Source organism: Bombus vancouverensis, chromosome 16 (genome assembly GCF_051014615.1).
Source record: "Bombus vancouverensis nearcticus chromosome 16, iyBomVanc1_principal, whole genome shotgun sequence".
NCBI classification, from domain to species: Eukaryota; Metazoa; Arthropoda; class Insecta; order Hymenoptera; family Apidae; genus Bombus; species Bombus vancouverensis.
Window position 1 is genome coordinate 10,887,770 of NC_134926.1, and position 10,942 is coordinate 10,898,711.

Here is a 10,942-nt window from a genome sequence, read left to right on the forward strand (position 1 = left end):
ACAAAGAAACAAGGACAAGAAAGTAAAAGACTGACTCGTTTTGATCAAATCCTTACGACCAAAGGTGGATACAGGTGTAACTTTATCAACACCACTGATATGAAAGAAATGTTATCTTTTTGGAGATTTTAGAGTGTACCGACAACAGACAGGAGATTGTTTTCTATTCCGCGATCGAATGATTATTCCTATCTTGTATGCGCATAATAATGTATACAATTTTGTTTGTTCTTATTAACGCAATGTAATACACGATGTACACAAATTTTGCGAAATTGTACGAAATATCTACATATTTACTAGTAATTTAATCCTTTTAATCGTAAATTAATTATAAATAGCGGTACACCGTAGTAATATAATTTTTAGATAAAAATATTTGGAGATTCTGGCATGGTAACAACATTAAAAATCAAGGAACATATTGCCACGGGGAATATCGTTAACATCGATCTCAGTGGTTAAAAAAAGAAATTGAGTAAAGAGGCAGGAGAGGGGTAGGCTAAAGGGAGAGAGCAATGACTTATGAATGATTGAGCATGAATCATTGGGATGACAATTTAAGAAACTGAGCACATGCATTCCTTCTTTCAATTAATGTCACTTTAAGAAATGTTTCTTTGTAGATATATTTCACACTTATTTATATCTATTTACATAGGTGTATAATTTACATTTGCATTTAGCTTTCTTAATAGTATACTAACATTATTTATATATAATTATGTATTTATATAGAGATATAATTTACATTTACACAAATATTATATAATTAAAACTGACAATTTATTTTGTGCTTCACAATTAGAAAACTGAAAATTTGTATTATCGTGTTATTTTTCCATTGTCTTTAAACACAATTGTGTGTGCGTACGTGCATTGATTATTCTCTTTTTAATAAAATTTAAGAGAACTACATTTAGATAAATGTAATATTGTTTTTCAATGTTATTTTCTATAAAAATGTAATAGGAGGATAGAAATATCAATAAAATCAGATTGACATGTTTCAATTTGTTAATTAATTGTCCAATGAATTTCTGAACCCTTGTTCATCGATATACCATTGCTTCTTTACAGATTGTTCGACGTGGGCGGCCAAAGAAGCGAACGTAAGAAATGGATCCATTGCTTCGAGGATGTTACCGCGATCATATTTTGCGTTGCGATGTCCGAGTACGATCAAGTCCTGCACGAAGATGAAACGACGGTAAGTATTCGCACTTTTTTTTAACTAGTTTAATTATATATTAATGTGATACGAGATCATAACGTATACACAAAAGGACAGGTGATATTTCACGGTGCGACGGTGAAATTCGTAACAATAGAGTAATTGAAGAAGCCAAGGGAAACTAAACTACACTGATCTCCACTTACCATATCAAGAGTTTTGGAACTTTATAAGTGAACAAGGGAATTCTAAAACACATACAAGTTTCCAGAGTCTTTGGATTTTCAAAAAAGTCTCCTCTTCACGTTACGATAGGTGTACGATATACGATAGAAATATACATAGTATATGTATCATGAACTGTAGACCCTTTCAAAGATAACATATCTACGATATATTGTAATGTTTTATTTTCTTTTTTCGCTAAGAAATTACTAAAGAACGATTAATATTCGTATATTTTTCATTTTTCCTCGTGCTAGGTATACTTTGTATTTTCTTAATAATAACGGTAAGAAAAATTTACTTTATACTTGCACTGCATTGCAGTGAATTAGCCTGCATCAAAACTCTCGAGTTCACGCAATGAAACTTGTGAGTTACGGGTCCATTTGGCGTCAAATCATTCCCGAAAACTTTCTCACACTTTGTTATGTCTTTGTTATGTATTTCACCAACTGTTATGCTTTATTTGATATTTTTCTTGAAGCTGTTGAAGAATAAAGTACTTCTTACGGTGAAATATATTTAACACTTAATAATTGACAGAATCGTATATGAAAAAGGTCCTCTACATTTTTTTCGTGCCATTATATATATATATATATATAATATATATAATATATATATATATATGCACACGCTACTTATGGAGATGCATATGGTGAATCCTACGTGGGAAGAAAACGTGATAAACTGCAATTGTTGGAAATTAACGAGTTCTCGTGGAACGACCCCATTGATTAACCCCTCATTCTTCAATCCACTGGAATGATTTGCTATTTACATTATTTTACAAATTTCTTTCTATACCTTTATTTTTCATGCGTACATGATATTGTTATATATCTTTGGTCATTAATTATTATTAATGTTTGCATGTTAATTATCTGTTATAGAATCGAATGCAAGAAAGCTTGAAACTGTTCGACTCAATTTGCAATAACAAATGGTTTACTGACACCTCGATTATTCTCTTCTTGAACAAAAAGGATCTTTTCGAGGAGAAAATTCGCAAGTCTCCGCTCACCATTTGCTTCCCCGAATATGCCGGTAAGAAAATATTTTTCACATTTATATCCATAGAATTTTGTGAACGAAAAATTAAAGATTAATCTATTTCCATGTCGAATGCACGCTTTCACCATCAGTATTAAACTTTTTTTTTTTTATTTATTGCGAAAATTACAGTTGAAAGATTTTATATTTTACCCAGTACGTATTGCATTTCGGTAAAAAGAAATTCGTATAATTTCGAAAATTATAGCGTAATCTATTAGTGAAGATCATATGTTACATGTGGTGTAAAAATAAATGCGGCAAGTTCTCATTGTTATAAAAAGTCCGTAGTCTGTTGCTGCCCTTGGAATTCCTTCACGCCCCACAAGAGAGCTACATCCTCTTGTTTGAGGTACACTGATCTAAATACGTATCGTTCGTCGTATGTCATCCATCTTCCGAATTTTCGCTACGAGTGTGAACATTATTTTTAGCTAATAGAAGCTGAAATTGTAAAATAAATTAAATAATTTCAATTTTGATTCTCTTTTTCGCTTTCCTTTCTTCTTTTTTCATTTTTACGTAATCGCGAAGGTTGAAATATGTAAGAAATAACATAAAAGTGATCTTTCAAAGAACATTCAAAGACAAAAAGTTACAATTTTAAACGCTATCCATTCAAATATTATCGGTTTCTTTTCTTATTTATAAAAACAAAACGTTCATTAGACAGAAAAGATTCTTCCAAATCTTCCAAATTCAAAGCAAACCAATTCAAATTGAAAATATTCATTTACCGCAACCCCCACCCACCCCTCCAATTTGTCTCACTGAAGAAACAAAAAATTTATATTGCAGCACATTCCTTAACCTCTCCCGTCTGAAGAAAGCAAATCTAAAACAAAACTTCCTGCCAGATGTTACCAACCTCGTTCGTAAGGGTTAAACTTTCAATTTTTTAAAGAAATTCCTGAAACAGCCACTAAGAAAACAAACGTAATCCAAAACAACCAAATGTAATCTCTTCCCGTTTTTTTTCTCTTCTCTAATTTTTTTGTCTAATTTTTTATGTTTTGATCGAATAAAGGGCGTATAACAAAATTTAGGAAAATTTGTCGCACAAAATTAAGAAATCACGCATGCCAAGAATGATTGTTTCTTATTTCCTGAAACTTAAAAAGCTTTGTAACGATAGGGAAATAGAATAGAATACGAAAGAATGGCCTACGCCAGTAGGTTAAATGAATAATAAGGAAACGTGTCTGTCTGACCGCAGGGGCGCAAGAGTACGGTGAAGCAGCCGCGTACATCCAGGCGCAATTCGAGGCGAGAAACAAGTCAACCACTAAGGAGATCTACTGCCACATGACTTGCGCTACTGATACCGACAACATTCAATTCGTGTTCGACGCAGTCACAGACGTCATTATCGCCAATAATCTCCGTGGCTGCGGTCTCTATTAGGATAAATATTGCCGTCGTGGAGCCGATCGACCGACACACACTCACACTCACATGCATAAACACGACAGACATGTATTGCGAGAACGGGGGAGCGCGTGAGAATGAGAGACTGCGAGATTGTCAGGTTGCCGAGAGAAAGATCGCGTGACAGAGGGGGAGAGAACGGCTGAAAGAACGGGAACGAGAAAAAGAGATACACCTATGTACCACCGCTACTACTACCGACCACCTGCGGATACCTTCTCGACTTTTTTTATCAGACACCTCTTTGTGCCAGCTCTTTCAACCTTTCTCCTTATCATATTGAGTGATTCGAATGCAGTTGCACAATGTTTATGCAACGCTATGCATTATGCGCTGCTAAAGTGCTGCTATGTAAGTAGGTTCACTTGTACAATTCCTGAATCCTCTCGCATAATAATTTAGTAATTACTATATTATTAGCGAACCGATAATTCATCAGTTATATAGGGTTCTCTTCTATCATTTTTCATTGAACGGAATGATCAAATAACTTATGATTTGCAAAATCTGATATATTTCATCAACAAATTTCTTACCATTTCTTACTATTTCTTATTATGCAAGGATAATCTGTAACTTTTGAATTGTAAAGTTTCACCAATAATATTAGTTCAATTGCCCATGGTGATTGAATTAAGACCACGTGAAATTTTCAACGGTTCTTATTGTTACCGAGAAGTGTTAGCGAAATCTTTTATGAGAAAGTTAAAGGCAAATGAAGGACGTCATTCTAATTCAATGAACAGGGATTGTAGAAGTTAGGAACTTCTCCCTGAGAAAGATTTGTCAGATTACTGACTGATATTATAAAAATAATATCTGTTGTAGAGTGTTGTTAATAAATCGCTTCTTCCAATTGTCTTTTGAGGCGAGCAGAGAATCGTGTAGGGACTTTTAATATCGGCAGCATCAAGAATGTTTCTCTACTAGAGAAATTCATCTTGTGATTTGAATTTTATGTCTGGAAGAGAATAGAGAATAGCTTTCGGCTAATCAATCCTTCGAGCTAAATACATCTGGATTGAAATTGCAGTTATTTACTATTCTGCTTTTAAGTACTGAATCCAATCTTAAAATGAATCTCTCAATAAAGAAACGTTCTTTTCTACATCATAATCAGATTTGATTGCTGTATTAATTGCAACAGAGGACTTAACATTGCCTTTACTCATTGGTCATTTTGTATTTTAAACCGATTGTGACTGAGTCGGTCTATTAACGTTGGACAATCTATTAAACCAATACCGAGTACTGTGATCGATCTTTTTGTTAACTGCCAGAACTGGTGAATTTGTCATATATAAAAATCTATTTTTGCGTCGATATTTGAAACTAAAAAATTATATACAAATGAGTGAATTTCATATTTTAAACTTTGTTAAGATTCAAAAGCTTGTATAATATTACTTGTTTACTTAAAAAAAATTATATGGGTCAAAGGGTCAATAGTTAAGTCCTTCGTAATCAAAAATATGGAATTAAGGGATATGTTGAAAGAGGGCGCACAATGATCAATCCAGATTTTTCATACATTTCGCGGTAAATCGCACAAAGACCAATCACGAAGCACACTCGAATCTCGAGATCCTTCATCTGATTTTATTGTAAATTAGGGAAAGAAGAATATAGTTATCTGTTCAGGTAGAAAATTAAGCTGAACAACAATTTTTTAACATAGAAAATAATCCTAGTTAATAGTTTAACTTGAAAATTTGTTTGATAAAAGAAATAATTTCTTTAAAAATTGTTCATTTGACAAACACTTTAATTTTCTACCTGGGAAGAAACGATTTATAAGCTAATAATACAATTTTCCTTTTTCACGAGTAGTATAATAATATTCAACTATTTTAACTTTAGTTGAATAAGCATGTTACGTTCATCGCCGATCGCACAAGTCGCGCACAAGTCGCGCACAAGAAACCGACGAAAAAAGTATATTTTTCTCTCATACAAAATATTTTCTATTTTCCGTGCAAATCTACAATTCCTACATCTGTCGGATACGTATAATATTATACTATTCGGTTTTCGGTCAGTTCCTTTCGGTTAGAAAACTAAATAAAAAATGCGCTAAAATTGTGTAAAAAAACATAAACGCCGTATAAACGCCGTTGATCGAAACAAGCGAGATTTAAGCGACACCATAAAAACTCGATAGATAAGGTCAGAATAGTGCAAGATTGTCAAAGCATGCAAAAAAAAAAAAAAAAGACGTGAACATCTTGATGCGTAGATATTTAATTAAAATTCGAATTCCGATTCGTCAAACATTTTTTGGCAACGATTCGAGCAAGATTCGTAACGCTATGGACAAATGGCGCACCGTGCATGAGAAAGAATTCTTCACTGTTTTTCCCTTAAATTGAATCAACAGTTTCGTTTCGTTCCATTGTCACGCACATTTACGCGACTGTACGCACACGATCGCACAATTACACGCAACGACGCAATCACACACACGTACACACGTTACACGTATATACAGGGTATTCAGAAATAGGTGGCCGAACTGTGGTATAGTGTAGAATACGATACCAAAGTTTGGCCACTTATTTCTGAAACATTCTGCATAGGACATACGTTGAAGTGTTTACATTTGCGAAAAGTGTAAGAGGTTCCACTCAACGAAGCTAGGATCCTTGAATTTCAGAATTTTCTTCGTACGATTTAGTTACCTTCTTACGCAATTACGTTTTACGTTTCTTGATTAGGTCAGGTGTGTTTAAGGAGCTTTCAATTATTCGATGAAATCTTAATTTCGTATTAAGTGATAGTAGTGTTTTTGGATCGACAGAAGCCGTGTCTTTACACTTCTTTTTTCATCGAAGCAGTCCTTACTGACTTTAAAACGAATATCAGTGCAGACCGAAACATTCCACGTACAGTCAAACGCAGTTCCCCGTTTTCTATTTTTCCTTGGTTCGTATTTAATCATCGCACAATGTACCAATTTTCGTTTTTTTTCTTTTTTTTTTATAATCTTTCTATTTGAACGACTTTTTATTTTTGTTTTTTTTTTTTTTTTTTTGGAAAAGATTTCACTCTCTTTTCCGGAATTGCAATTGCGATTGAAATGAGGAGCTGTGGCAGAATTTTTGGGAATTTTTGTAGGAATCTTTTTACCAAAGATATTTGTTTAAAACTTTTATATAAAAAATATCATATTCTAAATTTATAATTAACGTTTGTTGGGATTTTTTAAAATTTATTTAAAATAGTTGCAATTGCAATTCATCGCTGTTCAATTGTAATATAAATTAAAATATCGAGAAGTGTTTGACCAAAAAGAACCAAAGAATCGAGTAGAACAATAATTACAAATGTAAAGAAAAAAGAAAGGGAAGAAGGAAGAAAGAAAAAATATTCTCAAAATTAATCTGAATTATGTAGGCCAAGGCCAAGAAGAATTTCACTATTTTTTCTTTCGGCGATTAGTATCAAAAGAAAGAACACCTTTCTTCTACGTTTCGATTTTGATTTTTCCTAATCTTTCTTTTTTTCTCTTTTTGTTTTTATACGTCGATTTTTGCGAATTATTTTTATATCGTTAGTTGGATCTAGAGGATAAAAACAAGATTTAAAAAAAAAATAGTATTACTGTCACCGCCGTTGCCATATTACTGTAAAAGTTAATATATAAATTTTAGGGCTATCGATTATAATTAATTAAGTATTCCTATATGTAGTAGCCATAATTATGTATAAATAAGTACGCATATAGAACTTCTAGTCAAATAGAGAACGTACTAGCTCGTACAAAAAGAAAATGTGTAACGATCGGGGAAGTGATTGCTTTGATTTATTTCTTTCGCAGCGAGGATTTTTATTACTCTTAACTATTATTATTAATTTTCAGTTCGTTTCAATATCTGTAATCGATAATAAATTGACAGGAAGATGTAGCTTTTATATTTATACTTACACTATCGGTTAGAATATTTGAGGCGCCAAATTTAAACTAGTGATTAACGATTTGATTGATTTAAAAGAGAAAAGAAAAGTTTAAGTTTCAACCGACAAAGAAGAAGCAACCAGTGAAATGAAAATAAAGGATAACGATAGATTGTAAATCGAGATAATTGTAATACGTAACGGATGTGCAATTTCGAATTTAGAAATTGTAATTCAGTTATTATTATAACCGCCTAGGATAAATGCAATGAATTAAACTGTGTATAGCAGTGATCGCCTTGATATTCTTCATTCTTGTTGGTTTTTCCCCGATCAGGCTCGCCAGTAGCAGTCGGAGCTGCTAGTGAAATTTCCCTATATTTCTCGAGGGTTGCTTCTGAATTTGAAGAAATGGGAAGAGTCACATTCATGAATATTTCTACATTAAAATTTCTGTATTTATCGTTTTCATTTAAATTACTTATATTTTTTTTTCACTTATTTCGTTCGTTTATTTCAATTTTCTTTTTATTCGCTTACCAGCGTGAAATTCAGGGATTTTTAAGGAAAAACCACGAATACCTTTCGATTTTTGCACGACGACATATTTCTCGCCTTCGGACGCTTTTTTATGCCATAAGCTATATATTGTTATTGTTTTGTAATAAGCACACACTCTCATCCGGCTAATTATTGAACTATGGCAAGTCGCGATTTTTCAATCTACAACTTTTTTACCAGCTCAATCAGTTAACTTAACAGCTACCGATATATCTTCAACAAAAGAAATTTCAAATTTTGAATTTGCATTTGAAAGATAACAAAGGAACAAGAAATTACTAGATTGTGGATCGAGAAATCGTTATCGTTGCTCCTAATTATCGAGAAGCAGCAGTTCACGGTTTGTAAGTTCCAACGAGAATTAGAAACCGAAAAAAAAAAAAAAGAAAAAATAGAATAGAATAAAAACCTACAAAAAAATACGAAAGGAGTTTTAGTAAACGGGATAACAACGTACGAATTATAAATTGCGAGACGAATACTAACGAAGTAAAAAAACAATAAAAATCATCGCGAGATAAGAAGAAAACGTTCTTTATAGACGAACTAACCAAGAAAAAGTTAACAAACGAGAATAATATTTCTCACGAGGGCAAAAATAAAACTCTTATTACGAAGAATATCGAGTACGAAACGAGTGATGTGTGGGCGAAAGAGGGAGGAAGAAACAAAAATGGGTCACGAGATGATTAGAAAACGAAGGAGGTAAAAATTTTAGTAGGAGAACGAAGAATGAAAACGGTATCGCGGTATATGTAGAAATAAACGTATTTGGATCGATAAAATATTACTATCGATCTTTCGAAATGCGAAGGATATGCACGCAATATGAAAATAAAGAAAGAAGAGAAAGAAAATAATTGACAACCTTAGTGTGCAACAAAATTAACTGTAATTCAGTATTTGAACGTGTCGTCAGGATTCCTGGGTGGGGGTAGATGGCCACGTGGTGGGGATAGATGGATGAGCGAGACAAGTACGGGAGTAACCAACACTAGTGTTATTATTGTAATTGTAACGATTAATGGTAACGTTCATAATCTTATCGAGTAAACGCTAAATGATAATAAGATGACGTGGATGGAATAAAAACATAAAAATAAATACAAAAAAATAAATAATGAAACATTGCGGGAGGAGTACTATCATTCTCATGATCGTGAAATGATTAAAAAGTAATGCGCGAAGCGGAAAAAAGATCGTTTCGTAAAATCATCCGTAGACCCGACGAATCGACGCCGTTTCTTTCTTATTACTTTTACCTTTTCATTCTTTTATTGTGAAAAAGAGAACAAGAGAGAAAGAGTGAGTGAGGGAGAGTGAGTGAGGCACATTTCAGGCAAGGGGGACATTTTTGGGGGAAGAGGAGGGAAAAGTTGCGAGAGGAGGATGCTCTCTCATTATACATATATAAATATATATAATTATTATGTAATAATTGTCCATACATCTTGAAATGTCGAAATAAACGAACAAAGAAAGATAAGCGGTTTTTATTGTCACATCACGCTGTTTTATATATGTATATGCAAGAATGAATAAACGGTTGACTCAAAAGTAGCAATCATTCTTGTCGTTATAAGTAAGTACTTATATACCTGGTGTTTCGATTTCTTAATATAGTATTTCTCTTTTATTGTTGCTGTATAATCTGTGCAGATTTTTTATAATATTTTTACGATAATGTATGATTATTAGAACCAAGCGTAAGTTAATGTCTTATGTATTGATATTTTTGGTAGACGTTGGAAAGAATCAAGGATCAAACATTAAAAGCAGTATTTCTCAAATTTTTATGAAAAGAGTCATGGACAAAAGTGTAATTTTTGTTTAAATGGAAAACAGTGATGCTACAAAAAATGCTCAAAAAAATCTTTTTAATTATCGATAACCATTATCGATGACAAGAACTGTTTTGGTTACTTGGTTACTAAGTCGTTATTACTAAGGCGTTATTATTATTTTTCGTTTTCCCTTTCCTTGGCTTATCGTCAGGGCATCAACGATACGCTCTGAACAACTTATTCGATTGATAATGTCGCATGCGACACGAAAATGGTATAGGGAGTCAGACCGATCAGGTGACTGGTAAAACAGCAAGACGTCGGTAGGCTAATGTCACAAATGTTACGTCTATCCTGTACCTCGTCGGTGATATAAGAAAAAAAAAGTGTTCACGGACAACAATTCTAGTTGTTTCACGGCACAAATGCTGCATCATGTGGTCAACTTAGCATATAGCAACTTAGCAACGAAACTTAGCATATACAGAAACCTATGTACTATATCAATGTACTATATACATCAGAATCCTTCGTACATAACGATATTTTCTTCCAATTATTATTAATGTAATAAGAATTACAGTAATTTACTATTTCATCTGTTTTCTTGATAAACTCCGTCGATAATGAACTTTGATCAAATGAATGTTCATTAGCATTAGTTAATAATAATTTGTCTTACTGGATAACAAGTAAATCATAGATTGTCGTGTAAAATCCGAGAAGATAGATGGGCTACTCTACGATCCAAATAATTGGAATCGTTGAATCGTTGAATATAAACATATAGGAACATTTAACGAAATACATACAATTTTCCTAT

General features: G+C 32.8%; 1 protein-coding gene across 7 annotated transcripts in view; it reads left to right on the plus strand.

Annotated features, from left to right (window-relative positions):
- Galphao (G protein alpha o subunit) overlaps nt 1-8,068 on the plus strand; it is a 31,471-nt gene extending 23,403 nt beyond the window's left edge. For 6 of the 7 annotated variants that reach the window (XM_076625370.1, XM_033340638.2, XM_076625372.1 and 3 more), the window contains 3 exons: nt 1,081-1,210; nt 2,293-2,446; nt 3,669-8,068. In XM_076625370.1, coding sequence (XP_076481485.1) covers nt 1,081-1,210; nt 2,293-2,446; nt 3,669-3,856 — 472 coding nt within the window. In that variant the 3' untranslated portion in view covers nt 3,857-8,068. Of the gene's footprint in view, nt 1-1,080; nt 1,211-2,292; nt 2,447-2,736; nt 2,929-3,668 lie in introns of those variants that run through there. The other variant, XM_076625371.1, reaches the window with a different exon arrangement.
- The last annotated feature ends 2,874 nt before the right edge of the window (nt 8,069-10,942 follow it).